This window comes from Brienomyrus brachyistius, chromosome 1, assembly GCF_023856365.1.
Source record: "Brienomyrus brachyistius isolate T26 chromosome 1, BBRACH_0.4, whole genome shotgun sequence".
NCBI classification, from domain to species: domain Eukaryota; kingdom Metazoa; phylum Chordata; class Actinopteri; order Osteoglossiformes; family Mormyridae; genus Brienomyrus; species Brienomyrus brachyistius.
Genome location: NC_064533.1, coordinates 45199441 through 45215542, shown reverse-complemented (window position 1 = coordinate 45215542; position 16102 = coordinate 45199441). Strand labels below are relative to the sequence as shown.

The 16102-nt window shown below is 38.5% G+C and overlaps 1 protein-coding gene across 3 annotated transcripts in view; it reads right to left on the bottom strand.

The window, feature by feature from the left end:
- nalcn (sodium leak channel, non-selective) overlaps window positions 1-16102 on the bottom strand; it is a 75569-nt gene that overhangs the window by 57296 nt on the left and 2171 nt on the right. For 2 of the 3 annotated variants that reach the window (XM_049026707.1, XM_049026715.1), the window contains exons 2-10: window positions 15465-15561; window positions 14363-14503; window positions 12870-13052; window positions 11049-11132; window positions 10824-10963; window positions 10574-10702; window positions 9322-9473; window positions 7771-7913; window positions 7313-7417 (exon numbers count right to left, since the gene is read on the bottom strand). In XM_049026707.1, coding sequence (XP_048882664.1) covers window positions 7313-7417; window positions 7771-7913; window positions 9322-9473; window positions 10574-10702; window positions 10824-10963; window positions 11049-11132; window positions 12870-13052; window positions 14363-14503; window positions 15465-15491 — 1104 coding nt within the window. In that variant the 5' untranslated portion in view covers window positions 15492-15561. Of the gene's footprint in view, window positions 1-7312; window positions 7418-7770; window positions 7914-9321; window positions 9474-10573; window positions 10703-10823; window positions 10964-11048; window positions 11133-12869; window positions 13053-14362; window positions 14504-15253; window positions 15316-15464; window positions 15562-16102 lie in introns of all 3 variants that reach the window. The other variant, XM_049026724.1, reaches the window with a different exon arrangement.

The window sequence follows — 16102 nt, the reverse complement described above, 5'->3', positions numbered from 1 at the left end:
CATGTTGCTGGCTGCGTTTGAAACCACATACTTCACTGCTTTCCAGTAGGCGTGCAAAAACTCAATGTAATAATAAGTTTTGAACCATCAAAAACGTAATAAAACCCAATCATATAACCCAATAATGTAATACAATGCCAACTGATAATGATAATAATTGTTACTGAAAACATAATTCCATGATACATTATTAGCAATTTATTACATTTTAATTTTTTACATATTCATACGTAATAAGATATTGCATTTATAGACTTAAGAGTCTCTTGTATCATAACCAGCAACACTGTACTTACTAATTCCTGTTTGGTTTCATTCATCTCTCTCACCTTTCTTTGCATGGGACTATTCAGAAGAGGCATATGTAAAACTAGGATGCGTTGCAATGCTGAAAACTTAATTTTTATATCAGTAAAGAACAAAAAATAGCAAAACTCATCATCGACAAACTCAGTTAAGGCATCATGTGCTATACTATCTGTGTAGAAAAGCCTCCGTATCTTTATTGTTTCCAATCAACTTGATTTTATTGGTTAACGTAGGTTTAATTCTATTATCGTATTACACAATGAGTCCCCCAATAATTAGGCGCTACCCTTTCCAAGCACTTAATGTAGGTCAATGCACATCCTGACTTTGCTCCAAGAAATTCTGTCAGTGGATGACGCTATACAGTGAACTCTATTTCAGACGTCTTTGGTGTAGGCTGTTTCTTAGGATTTATAATTTCTACTGTGTTTGGGATGCATTTACTGTAAATTATTTGTACTTCTCGAATTATGCTAATTGTCATTGCTAGGCTAACGTTTGCTTATTTCCTTGCCTTTTAGTTGCCAATCAGCAGATATCACTAAATTCTGTGTAAACTACCACAACGTTACCTGCTTTCGGGCCTTGTCTTCTAAATACTGTTGCACTTTACGTCATTGTGCCCTTGTTCTACTGCCTTGTGTGCCTTTAATTGCCTCTCGGGGACAAATAAAGTTATTTTGAATTGAATTTATATGGCACTTTTCAAGACACCCAAAGTACTTCACAGAACCAATGGGGAGCCACTTCAACCGCCAACCCTGTGTACCACCCACCTGGATGATGCGATGGCAGCCATTCTGTGCCAGTACACTCACCACTAAGGTGATGGAGAGGCAGGAGAGAATTCACCCTTTAGATAAAGGGGATAGGTAGGAGGCCAGATTTGAAAGGGCTATAGTGGGCAATTTAGCCAGGACATCGGGGGACCATCCCTACTCTTTCGAAAGACGCCCAGGGATCTTCTACGACCTCAGAATGTCAGGACCTTAGTATTACATCTCATTCAAAGGATGGCACCATTTTTACAGCACAGTGTCCCAGATATATGACATAACCACGCACCTCTTACTAGTTTATCCTGCGTATACCACAGCTAATGGGTAAAAAACGAATAATAGAATAAACTAGTCAAGGAGAAGGAGATTATTTAAATCAACATAAAATAATGTTCCAATGTGCTCTTAAAAATTTATTCCCTACAACAGGGGTAAGCAGTCGTATCTGCAAAGGGCCAGTGTGTCTGCACATATTTGGGATAACCTTTAAGGCAGCTGTTCAAACCCAGGTGTGAGGATTCTTCAGGGAATCAGTCCTCTAATTAGTAATCTAATTAGGAAGTTGCAGCGAAAAGCCGCGCACACACCGGACCTTTGCCTGCCCCTACCATATAAGGACAGAACGTCGAGTTCAGCTACTCACAGGCAGCAGCAGTTACCAAGAGCTTGCATTTTGAAAACCAGGGAAGATTATTCATACTGTATAAGAACGATTGATTGTTTATGAGTAAAAAGTCACACAGGTTTTTATATCAACATGTTTAATAAAACAGTAAAATGCTTAATATAAAATTGTTACTAGACTGCCAGAACTACCCGCGCGGTTACACGAATATAATCAATACCCATATGACATCTCTGAATCAATAGGAAAATATCTATTTACCAAGGCCAAAAAACGTAATAACTTCATACAGAGAGTCCTTAATATATGTTGTACCAATAAGTCAATTTGCATATATCATTGATTAATTAGGGACATTTATGTCATTCTTGCAAAATTTTTTCATGAATTTCTATTGGCTGCAAATCACCCTATTGGACGTCCCAAGCTGGAAAGTACAGTCCTGGAAAACGGTGGTCAAGTTGTATAAATGACTATAAGCTATATTGGAAATTTATGACGCAAGAAATGTATGATACTATAGCGAACAGTACAAATTAGACCCATTCTTCAAGAATAAAGTCAGAGAACCTCAACAGTTAGAACAGTACAGAAGAAGCAGAAAATCCAGCTACAGGTGCAGCAACTTCAAGTTCTAAGAAGGAACAATTGTAGGAAAAGTATCTCTTGCATAACACATTAGTTCAATAAAAAATGTATGCCTGATATATATTGTTTTGCTATACAATAAGTCATGACCCCAAGCACAGCTCCCCAGGTGCAGAATTAGCTGCCCCCTGCTATGTCACATATGGGTTAAAAGACACATTTTGTTGTTCTGTGGTGTGTCAACGATGATGACTAAAACATACACAAGAACACATGGGTTGCTCACTGATGGACTTAAAAGACATAATTCATAATATAATTCATATGTGAAGAAAACATGTCCATTGTTATATATGCATGAAGCCCATGTTCCCAAATCAGTTTCAAGACAACAGTAAAAATAAAGGCAACAATGCAAATCTTAAAAGAAAAGGTAAAATAGAGAGACAAGCACCACTTCTACTGAACTGTACCAGTCAATTTGTTGCTAATACAGTTATCTTCTTAAGGAGGCTCGGAAAATTAATTCCATATTAAAACATGATTGCTTAGTAGTGTGGTTTGAAAACTCCACCAATATTTTATCAGCTCAATCCCTCTGGGTTGCCTTAAATCCATTTTTATTACATGAGATCAAAGCAAGGAACTTAAGCCTTATTGTTTCACACTAAATAACTGGCATGTTTTTATGCTGTTTTAATTACTTTTTTAATAGAAGACTTCGGCAATTTGATTTTAATTAGAGAAGCTAATTATTTAAAAAAAAAAATAACCAAAAGGCTCTGTAGCAAAGGGCATTTTAACCAGGACACCAAGGATCGAGAATATTAGCATAATACTATATTATTTTACTTTATACTATATAAACTAAAAAAGTTCTAATTTAGAACTACAGTAGCGTTAGCAGTATACAATATGTGCCACATACTGTAATAATTATTCATTATTGGTTATCAGTGAAGAATAATATACCATATCCTGGAAACCAATTATCTTAACATTCCAGCAATGTAATACAACCCAGTACTAATAAAAACTACGAAAAAATCAATTAATTAGGTTCCCCTCTGTAAGGTTTGGTATAGATTGATTTTCTCTGCTTATTTTCTTGCAACTCGGACCACAGTTCTGTTAAAATTACTTAAAAATACTGATTCTTCTTATGAAAAAAACATTATTCCATTTTAAATTATGGAATTCTAATAATATAGTAAAAAAGAATATGACTAGGTAATACCGCTACTTTTACTTCACGTATTGGTGATGAAGTATATCAATAAAGTATCTCTAGCAATATTAGTTAGGCTATTAACACCAATATTTCGAAATGATTGTTTTATCAATAACTATCCATAACACTATTGAAATCAACAACACTTATAGGTTTCAATAAGCAACATCCATACTGTAAGTGGTCTGTGCAGTGATCCCTTATGAGAAAACTGCACTCCGACTTTGTAAGTACTAGCAGTGGAAATGCATACTAGCTATAAGATGTCTTCTGTAGTGTGCCAGTATTTTTATGTCTGGGAATGGGGTAAAAAGCTATTTGGACACAGTGTCAGAAGAGTTTTAAATTTTCAGAAACGTAAGCCTCAGGGATCATTTGAAAAGACAAGCAAATCAGAAGTGTTTATGTCAGTGACACAACTACTCCTTATTTTGTAAAATAAAGTTCAACCCACATGGAGCTAAACACATCACCAGCAAGACTGCTGATGTTGTGGTGGACGGCTGACTTGTTCATGTAATGAAGACATATAATAAGAAAAACCTAAAATGTTACCTTAATACCGGCCAAACCCACCCTACACACCCTCCTCATCTGTCCAGAAAAGTCTTATATACTGTATATCTAATATATAGCCACAACTGACTACACAGAGATGATGAGAATAATGATGATTATCTCAGAGATCTGAACGACTTCGACAAGGGACAAATTGTCAAGGCCAGGTGACTAGCATCTCCGAAATGGCAAGGTTTGTGGGATGCTCTGAGTGGTGAGTATCTATCGACAGCGGTCGGAGGAAGGAAAACCACGAATGGGCGACAGATGTCAGGCACGTATGGCTCACTGACGTGCGGGGGCAACAGAGACTGCCCTGTCTGGTACAGAGTGACAGATGGACTACTGTAGCACAACTGATGGAAAATTTTTAATGCTGTGCAGAAAATGACCCTGCAGCATGAGGGGCTATGCAGCACACACACACACACATTAGTGTGTCCATGCTTGCCCCTCTTCACTGGCAAAGTGGACCGTGGATCAAGTGGAGGAAGTCTGCCTGGTCCAATGAGTCCCATTTCCGTTTATGACATGTGCGAGGGCAGGTATGAAATGGCTGCAGAGAGATTGTGATCCTCTGGGCAATGTTGTGCTGGGAAACCCTAGGCCCAGCCATTCATGTGGTGGATACATTGACACATGACACCTATTGTGACATCACTGCAGACCACGTACACACATTCATGGTAACAGTATTCTTCAATGGAAATAGCATCTGTCAATATTATAATGTGCCCTGCCAATCTGAGTGCATTTCTCAGTAATGGTTTGCATAACATGGCAAAGAGTTCAAGGTGTAGCCCTGACTGCCAAATTCTCCAGATCCGAATCATCTCTGAGCGTCTCTGGGATGGGCTGGAACAGAAAGTCCGATCTGCAGCGGCTTCAGCTCGCATCTTAGGAGACTTAAAGGATCTGCTGCTGATATCTTGGTGCCAAATACCACAAGACACCTTCAGGGGATCTCGTTTAATCCATGCCTCGGTGCATCATGGCTGTTTCAGCAGCACAAAAAAGGAGATATTGCGAATGAACAAAGTGAAAAGACGTCGCGGGTTTGGCGGTACGTTTAGCAGTTTACAGTCCGACACAGCAGACAGGTGCTGGTGCACTGGCACCAATTGAGAACACTGAGAACTTATTTCACCGTTTGAAGCTCTGCCACCCAGTAGAACATACAGAAAGCAAGCGCTAGCAGTCACCTAAAACAGCAGTTAGGGTTTCCACTTTCATTCTGAAGAAATACGGTACAAATCACATCCCGTCTTGGTCAAATAGGAGACACAGCATTTTATGTTTCATTACGGGACAGGACAAACCCATCGTGTGGAACAACTTGTGAGGCAATCGGGGGAAAAAACCTACAATCACTTTCTTGGCTTATGTGTATTTATTTTTTATATGAATTATTTCTTAAAAATAGATTTTGGTTTGAAGTACATTCAATTTGTTGTCTTTTAATGTTCTGAGTTGTATTTAGGAGCAATTCTAAGGGAATATAAAGCAAGAATGAAGCCTTGAAGTAAAGAAATAATGACTTATTTTACTTAATTATATCATGATAATTAGAGGTATCAATCGATATAAAAAATATATTTTGACATATAACCAAGCCTTACCCCAAGATAAACGTCGCCAAGCCAAGGTGGTGGTGGGGGGGCTTGTCATCACACGATTAATTTCACTGAATGAAAATACCACAGTATAATAAAAATATTACCATAATATTGCCAAAGCCTACCCTAAACACTGGATACTGGACTATTACTGATAAAATGTGCTGAGTCTGGGGAAGGCGACAAAAAAATTATAAACTTTATTTTAAAATATTCAGAAAATCACCTTGCAGCCCACGGTTTGAGAATCTTCTGAGTGTGAAAAAGATTACTTTAAGATTTCAGATGTTCACAAGGTGTCTGCCAACCTCGCTTTACACCCTCTGCTGCCACCTATCATAGATGTTACAATATTGGGGCGGTTGGTCTCAAAATTTAACCAGTTTCAGTTTGTCATCCATACAATGCCTCCATATAGCTTGAAAATGACCCGTCAAATACTTTTGAGTAGACAGCTACTATCAGTAATTATACCGCAGACCAACTAACACGCCAAGAACTGCAATGACTTATTACTATTATTACTTCCAGACTTCAGAAAGCAATGTGCAGTTAATTATTTCCCTCCGTGATCAGGTTCCTTCCCTATGGAACACGAGAACAAGCAGAACATGTGATATCCACATCCGTCATCATACTCTCTTCTATGTTCATCCAAGCTGTGCCGTGACTCGCTGTCATGTCTTCCAGGCCCCTTATCTCAACCAGAAACAGTGGGGGGATGTTTGCTGACAACAGGCCAAATTCATTTTCGCACCAACTGGCACTTAGGCGCTGTCCAGTCAAGGAGAGAACACTGCAGACATGTCTCAGCTCATTGAAATATATGCCAAAATATATCCACCTATCCTCGATAAATATGTACCTCATTGCAGTGATTAATTAATTATTTTGAACCCATTCAAGAATACATTTTAAAATTTACTTTTGGGCCTAAGAATCTGACCTTTTGGATAAGGAATCCACAGAACAACAAATAACAGAATTTAGAATTATGTGATCATTGTTGACATACCACAACAAAATGTGTCCTCTGCATTTAACCCATATGTGACACAGCAGGGAGCAGCTAACTCAGCATCCAGGAAGCAGTACTTTGCTTAGGGTACCTCAGAGGTGCCTTGCAGGTTGGGGATTCAGCCTGTAATCTCTCCACTACAAGGGTTATTAAGACACCACTGCCACAAAAGGTGGGCTTGTTCAGGATTCAAACCCAGGACCTCTCACCCCCAAAGTGAGAATCATACCCCTAGACCAACAAGCCAAAACGCAACAAACAAATAATACCATTTTAATTATCACCCAGTGAAAGAGATTTGTCTGAAATGACTGCAACCTGAAGTTATTGCTGATTATGAAATAACGACAAATGCAAAGTCAATAAACACAAAAAGCACTTATTACACATTTAGGAGTTCCCCACAATTTATTACATTTCCATCATGAGATTTGTTTAATAATTACCTTATCATTGTTATGACGTAGTTCATTAATACATTCTTATGAGCAACAATATCTCGTTTTCATTTTGTACTATTTGCAATACCCTGCCCCCATATTTGGTGATTTTGTTACTGTTAACCACATATGTACGGTTGATAAATACCTGTGTGGTGGCTGTTGACGTCGTGCTGCTTCTAGACCCCCACATTTGCTGAAACTGGACCCGGATCTCTGCAAACGTCTCGATTATGACAGCGATGAACACATTCTGAGGGCAGACAGTAGGACATTTAAGCAGTTAAGTAGTCTTGGGGACATTGTCGCCCTTCTCCAGTATTTTGCTTCTTTCCTGCTGGTGAAAGTGCGACATAGCATGCATTAGCAGCCCAGGATTTATTACAGCTCAACACAAAAGATTTTTCTGTAAAATGGTAACATAAATTCCAATAAAGTAACAAAATAAATAAATGAATACATCGCAGATGAAAACGATGGAGCGACCCCTCTGTCTTACAGTCTGAATACATTTTATACGATCATAACATATATAATGTTATACGAAAAATAAAGTCTCCTTTTTATCATAAGTAGAATCTGAACAGGAGGAAACAGGATCCATACCTTAACCAGCCAGGCAAGAAAGAAGATAAGTGTGATGAAGTAGAAGTAGGATCTCCAACGAGGGAAGCTGTCGATGGCTCGGTACATGAGGAACACCCAGCCCTCCTGAGATGCAGCTTCATACACTGTGAATATGCTTGTGCCTTTTTGAAAATAGAGGGAAAAAAAACGCATTATCTTAACCCTGCACATATTTGGGAGCAAACTCTTTGAATTTTGCGATGTACTGTTATACTACACTTCTAGGTATGTTGTACTATAACTATGTTGTACCCAATGATAAATAAAATTTAATATAACATATATATTATATGCACACACACACACACACACACACACAAAGTTTTATTTACAGGAAACCCTTATTCTACAACCTTCTACAACCATATTTACCTGTGACATCATCATACTGGATATCGGCAGATGATTTCACATATTCAAAATTGTGGGACGACTTTCGAAAAAATACATACAGTACAGAACACAAATTTTTATAAAATATTGTGAAACCATTTAGCATTATGTATATATTAGAGGTGTAAAGATGCAGTAATGCACTATGGGAAAACAATTTCTAACCTGCAGATTCAACTGCACCAATCTGTAACATTAGCAACAACTATAAATGATTATTCCTACTTCCAGGTTGTGTGCTCTGACAGGCACATACTGCCACCGCAAAGACGCGGCGCTAGCAAGTGAATTTCTGAAACGCAGAATGTCAAGTGAAGGCCAATTAATATTCATACAGGAAGTGCTGCCTGATGATCTTTGCCGTATTATACTTTTGGGAAACTTTATCAATATTCAAAGTTAGCAGCACCAAAGCTAAAAGCACAGCTACCGAAGAGATGAAGATGCTCTATTCTGTTCTGGAGGGCAGATTTTTTTCTGGATCATTCTGTGCTTATGTAAGGACACATTCATAATTCATTACTAAATTTGGCCTGCCGATCGATCCTTCATTTTCCACAGAATAAAAATGGATTTAAGCTCAGCAATGTTCCTGTACAGCCCAGTAGTTGGACTTTTGACAGTTCACACTGGATTGTTCTTCCTGTTTAATAATATTAATAAAAACGAATGTTCTGAGGTTATATATTCTTTTGTATTCCATTAGTAATGTATAATTATGTTTCCATATTCATGACTTCATTCAGTAGGGCTGGGAAATATATCGATATTATATCGCAAATGCTCACTAACCACCAGGGCTTCAGATGAAAGGCGAAACATTTGGCTGGACACCAGCTATACGGACGTTTATTTAAAAAAAAAAAAATTAATCAAATATCACAATGAGAATTTTAGCTAATATTGTACAGCCCTGGTCTACAGTCTCCCTTGCTGCCCTATACCGATGCGTTCCAAGAAAATAAACTATTTGCCTTACAGCACTGGTGGAAAATGTAGACGTAGGCTCACCAACACCATAAAAAAAAATCTAATTACAGCTACGTATTAACATGCTCACCACTATACAAACAAATAGCTCAGCGTGTGTAGAGATTAAACATTGACAGTAATAAATGGCTTTTGTCGTCAACTAACCAAGCTCATTGAAGCCGCTGTAGCCCAGTTCCTGTCGGCTGAGGCCCAGATCCTTCAGGTTCTTGCACTCGAAGCCCATGGGACACTGGTAGCCCTCCCCATCTGGAGAACAATGGGTGTCAGGGATGGCCAAGCTGTTCCAGGTTACATTGCTAAAAGGAGATCAAGACAAATGATGAACACATAACAAAAACTAAAGGAATCAAAGAAAATCATTGAGAAGAATAATTAATTATAGCATTTAAATGGGATGATTAATTGCAATATTTTAACTAGCAAAAATTTTTTTAATATTATGGTGACTAGTACCAAATGTTCAAAACAGATTTTGCTCATTTTGTGAGGTAAGTGAGGTAGGCAATGTATTCCGATTCTGCTTTCATTCCTTGGACTGTCTATACCACAAATGAAGTACGAATCAGCATATAAAGGTTAAAATGCACAACAATTTGCTGGTTGTCATATAAATACATATAAAATACACTGGACAAACAATGGATTGCATCACGTATCGCTTTTAAAGGCGAATGAGTACTTGTGTACCAGTTATGTCAATCCCTGATTATGTATCAAGCAGGTATTAGATATGTATACTACCAAAAAACATTCAATTGTGCAAAAATGATAATCCATCCATCCATCCATTTTCCAAACCGCTTATCCTATTGGGTCGCGGGGGGTCCGGAGCCTATCCCGGAAGCAATGGGCACGAGGCAGGGAACAACCCAGGATGGGGGGCCAGCCCATCGCAGGACACACTCACACACCATTCACTCACACATGCACACCTATGGGCAATTTAGCGACTCCAATTAGCCTCAGCATGTTTTTGGACTGTGGGGGGAAACCGGAGTACCCGGAGGAAACCCCACAACGACATGGGGAGAACATGCAAACTCCACACACATGTGATCCAGGCGGAGACTCGAACCCGGGTCCCAGAGGTGTGAGGCAACAGTGCTAACCACTGCACCACCATGCCGCCCCCACAAATGATAATGTACAAGACAAAATAATAAAATGAATCCTCATTGTTAATAAAAATATAAATATACCAATGATGTAATTAATATATCCTCTTTCATAAAATCAACACATTTAAACAGAGAAGTATTAAAATTTCAAAGCGATATAGATAGATTCAACCGCAAAAGTGTAAATTAGCTAAATTAAAAAAAAATAAATCTTCAACTCCCCAGTGTAAAGATGTAATTGTGCATTAAAAGAAAGGCCAAGAAAGTTGAATTCTTACTCTTTCTGTGTGCCGTTGGTAACACAATGATGATTGAAGGTGCCAAACATCTGAACTCCCAGAATTCCGTAGAGCAGTAGGAAGAAAAGCAGGAAAATGGACACGCTCCAGATCTGCTCTCCAGATCGCCTGAGGGGAAATAAGCAGTACACTTCGTACGACACACTTGTGAAAATAAACACTGAACGTGCATGTAGATCACATGTATTTGCATTAACTATATCACATACTAATGTAATATAGCCCTTACTTTAGAATGTTAGTAATTCGAGAACGAGGCAGCTCAAATCTGAAGTATATCCGGAAGGCACGGATCATTATGAGAGCTCTCGGTATTCGAAGCATTCCCCATGGAGACATCTGGTCCACTATTTCAGCAATTTCAAAGACCTGAGAACACAGACTAAATTCAAGACAAAATTCAACAAAATGATCTAAATAGAGAGCAGGGAAAAAATATTATTCCTTCATTTACCTGAAGTACAATGGAAACCCACAGGAAAAAAACCATGAAGCCATCAAACATGCACCAGCGGTCCTTGACATACGAGTTATCACCCTGGAAGAAGAGAAAGGATGATCTGCAGGAGATTGTAATGCAGACAGACGGAGATTCCTGGGTCTGCTAGAGGGGTGCTGCGTAGCCAGGGTCAGATAAGACAATGAGGCCAGAAATGCAGAGCGCACTGCGGTCAGCAAATTCCTCATTTTTTGGAAAACTGGTTTCTCCATTAGTGGATTCAATAAATTCAATAAATACAGGGGCATGCAAAAGTCTGGGCACCCTTGCTTAAAAATGGCCGTTACTGCGAGTAGTTAAGTCAGCAGAAGATGAAGTGATCACCAAAAGGCATAAAGTTAAAAATGCATTTCTTTAATATTTTTACCAAGACTACATTTATATTTTCATCAATCACAGGTACAAAATGGCAAAAAAAATTTAAAAGGCCTGAAGCAAAAGTCTGGCTACTCAACACGGTCAGTACTCAGTAACACGCACATTTGCAGGTATCACAGCTTGTAAACAATTTCTGCAGTTAGCTAAGGGGCTTCTAATTCTGCAAGATGCTTGGGCCGTCTTGCACGCACTGCTCTTTTGAGATCTATCAGATTTTCAATGACGTTTGGGTTGGGGGACTGAGAGGGCCATAGCAAAACCTTCAGCTTGCGCCTCTTGAGGAATTCCATTGTATATTTTGAGGTGTGTTTTGGATCATTATATTGTTGTAGGACCCATCCTCTTTTTAACTTCAACGTTTTTTTACAGATGGTGTGACGTTTGCTGCCAGAATTTGCTGGCATTTATTCAAATCCAGTTGGAGAGGTATTATGTTGCCCTTGTCCTTGTTTAACGCCAAACATACCTTTGTGCATTGTGGCCAAAAAATTGTACTTTGACATCAGTCCACAGGGCTTGTTTGCAAAATGCATCAGGCTTGTTTAGATGCTCATTTGCAATCTGAGACGCTGAATTTTGTGGCTAGGATTCAGGAAAGGTTTTCTTCTGCTGACTTTACCATGAAGGTCATATTTGTTCAGGTGTTGCTGCACAGTCGAACGGTGCATCACCATGCCAGCATTTGCTAAATTTTCCTGGAGGTCTTTCGCAGTCAAACTGGGGTTTTTATTACCTTTTGTAGCAAGCCAACAAGCAGTTCTTTCAGAAAATGTTCATGGTCTTCCAGACCTCAACTTCAGCTACACCAATTCTGTTAACTGTAACTTTTTATTGACAATACAAATTGAGGAAAATTGAGGAGTCAGAGAATTTATCCAGCTTTGCACGTCGTATCGACTGGGGTTTCCCAACGATAACTTTGAATAAAATCAACGAATTTTGCTTCAGGCCCTTTTCATTGTTTTGGTATTTTGAAGCTGTGAATGATGGGAAAAAATGTAATCTTGCTTAAAATAGTAAAGAAATATGCCATTTTTAACTTTATTGCCTTTTGGTGATCAGTTCTTCTTCTGCTCACTTCACTATTTGCATTAATAAACATTTTAAGCAAGGGTGCCAAAACCTTTGCATGCCACTGTATTTGAACATCTCCATGTAATGATTTAATATACAAATCAAATGATTTATCAGATGATTTTCTGTTTATATTACACCCCAAAATTCAGCGAAATTTAACGATGCTTGGAAGAGCTGAAGGTGGAAGCACAGGGCGATCAGCAAGGAGATAATTGGATTCAATCATTATTATTAAGAACATGACATAGTGAGAAGAATCAGACAGAAGAGACGACAATCTGTCGTTTTTATGGTTGCCCGGAGTCAACATGATAATGTTACCTTGACGATGCCTCTTATATGCATCTTGGCGATCATCTCTGCAGTGTAGAGGAACATAAGCAGAGTGTCCAGGGCGAAGGTGACATACTTGAGTGGGGGGTAGTGTTCAAAGGTCTTGGGCGTGTTCATGCAAACAGAGATGACACTGATGATGGCGCAGGCTCGCAAAAGGGAGTGAACCCACTAGAGAGAGAAGAGCACAGAATACCTCACATGAGTACTCCCACCAAACGTACGCGGTGTAACACCATTCCTGATTTACACCGAATTGTTCTGATCAGCGGTGCCGATCATCGTTTTTTACTCATCGTTTTTTACACTGTACCATTCCGATTTAATTACGACTTAAAACGTCATGGGCCATCAAGAACCACCACAAGTGGTAAATGTAGACAATATGGTTGCCATAAAATGGAAGGATGAATAGATTGGGCAGTGCCAGAAAATGTCATGCAGTATTCGGCATACTCAAATATGCGGCATATTCGAAAATCTACATATGTGCAGATGTGCAAGATACAAACTGGGTAGGTGATATAGATCTGGTGGCGTCTCAATCTCAAGGCACTTAACTTCTTATTTGTTATTTATGTCATATTTGCCCCATACAGTTTTGTTTGCAAAGCTTAAAAGGCAAACAGAAATGCATTTTTTATTTATATGTTACAATGTTCAATGGTAATTAATAACCCTTCCTCTTCATAAGGTGTACTGCATGTGTATTATTAGACTATGATTAGGCTAACTCTATAACAGTGTTATAAAATTAAAAGCCAATTAATCAATTAATCATTAACTAAAATTTCATGATCCCTATTATAGATACTTTCATAATGCAGTTTAAAGCATCCTTAATTTTTATTGTGCTTTATAGATGAGAGCTTCATTGGAGCTTGCGAACTATTACTGTATAATCGATACTACAATGCCTTTTGTTTGTTAATAAAAGATGCTGTAATACTCTATTAATTCTTACACCATCCACCATAATGTATTATGAAGGTATCTATAATGCATTAGAGATGACAGCATCAAGAAAAGTTTTATAAAAGAAATTGCAATATCATTTCATAAAATAAAATATAAAATAAGTGGCTCAGGTCTCAGACAGAAATGTCTCCAACACATTCTGAAAGCAGCAAAATTCAACACTATCAACTCGTACAATGCTTGATCGTCAAGACCAATATACTAGGGAAGACCTTCTGCTATTTTCACTGCACAAGGGTTATTGTTTGACATTTTCTTTCTCTGTGCCAGTGTTTGCTGCAAGATTGGTTGCTGCAGAGTGCTACTGTTGTACAGTTGCAGAATCAACACACGTGGCTTCGTCTTACAATTCCGTAAATTGTAATTAAAAACACAATCCTGGATTCGCAGTATGTGAACCCCAATCACAGAATATTAATATTGACTTACTAGGACTATATGCCACATGTCTTTCATTGGTCTCTTTATTGGAAAGGCGGAAAGTAAATTAAATTTGCACTCACTGGTTTGTTTATCCAAAGAATGTCTGCATTGTCAGCCAGGGTTTCATCAGGTCCAAAATCAGTCATAGGCTGAGCCTCCACCCGCGAGCTTTGCTTCCTCTTCAGCATACTGGGGCTGGCTGTGCTATAAAGGGAATGGATCTGAAAGAGAGGTTCAAAGAATATAGTGTCATTAAAACCCAGGGGCCACCTGAAATACAGTACGAAATGAGCATATAATTTTTTATATTTTGAAACCCCTGTTGTAAAGTAAGGTTAAATATGCAAGTTCCTTATGCCATACACAAAAGGGGAGAAGTGCAGCCTCCATTAGATGTTTGAAATTATTGGGGAGGAACCAAATTTGTTAATTACCAAAAAAAAAAGGCTTCCGTACTACAGGTTTTCAAGGGAAAATTATTTATTTGCATAAATGCACTTAACATAACAAACTCAGCATATCTTATGACAGGCATTGGGCCCATTTGCTAATAAGGGCCTGCACACTGTAACCTGCCACTAATCAGATATTTATATATTTATGACCATCAAAGAACCATCTCAGGATTCTTTGCTGGGTAAATGATCAAAATAGAAGGCATTAATAAAACAAAAAGAGCAAAGTAGAATTTTCACAACACTTAAGTGCTGCAATACCAGACAATATGTGATGTGCTGCTTGATGGTCACTGTGACACACAACCAAAGCATGTGTGAAACAAACAACATCCACGTCTCTTAATTACTTACCTGACTTAAAGGTCAGACTCTTCATTATGTAAAACTATTCTGCGACTTACAGTAAATGTGGCAGGTTGAGATTGCCTTTATTGCACGTAGGGGCAATTTAGAGTGTTGACACTCAAATGTACAGGAAAATCACACACACACACAAAAACAAAGCGCACATACCAAAGGTAAAAGTAAGGCTGAAATTGCTCCAGCATGGCACACAACATGCGATCAGGCATACCCTGTAAATAACACACAACAGTTAGTAAACATGGTATATATGGCATACTGGCATGTACAATACAGAAATGTCAACCACATCCGACTGGGCATATATGCGACATTCAGTGAGGTACCATAGACAGACAGATGGTGAGGTGTGGAAACTCACTGTCAGGCTCCTCATTGGTGCGTTCATCCCCAGGTTACAAGGGGGTGGGAACCAGCGTGAGTGACAATGAGCCAGATATTTCAACACTTCCTCAATCCTGTTATCAGAAAGACATCATGCCACAATAACCGGAATGAATTACTTAACATCGCATCCGTGATCAAATTAAGAAGTGAACTTTATTGTACAGTTCATTCTTTGACATTGAGGACTTTGTAAGATGGAAAAGCAATTAAAGCAAGCAGCAAAGAAAATATAAAATACCCAAAAGATTCTGATGACAAAATAACATGCATTACGCCTTCAACTTCCTTTTAATACCAGTACAGTCCCTGAACAGTGCTAGTCATAAGCAATTTACTATGTAATCACTACACTTACCGTATGTTGGTGGAGATTTAAGGAAGAGTGAAAACAAAATTATAGGGTACAAGTGCAATAATGTGGGAGTAAGTTGTCAAAGACTACAATTAGATTCACATTTAGAAAAAGGACATTTTTCCCATAGGCAGGATGCAATCACTGGGCAGATTAATTGTAACTGTGGGCACATATTAACATCTGAAACTTACTCTGAGTTTGTTTCACATTGTTAGGACATTCTATAAACAGAACAAGCCATTTCTATCTGTGACATT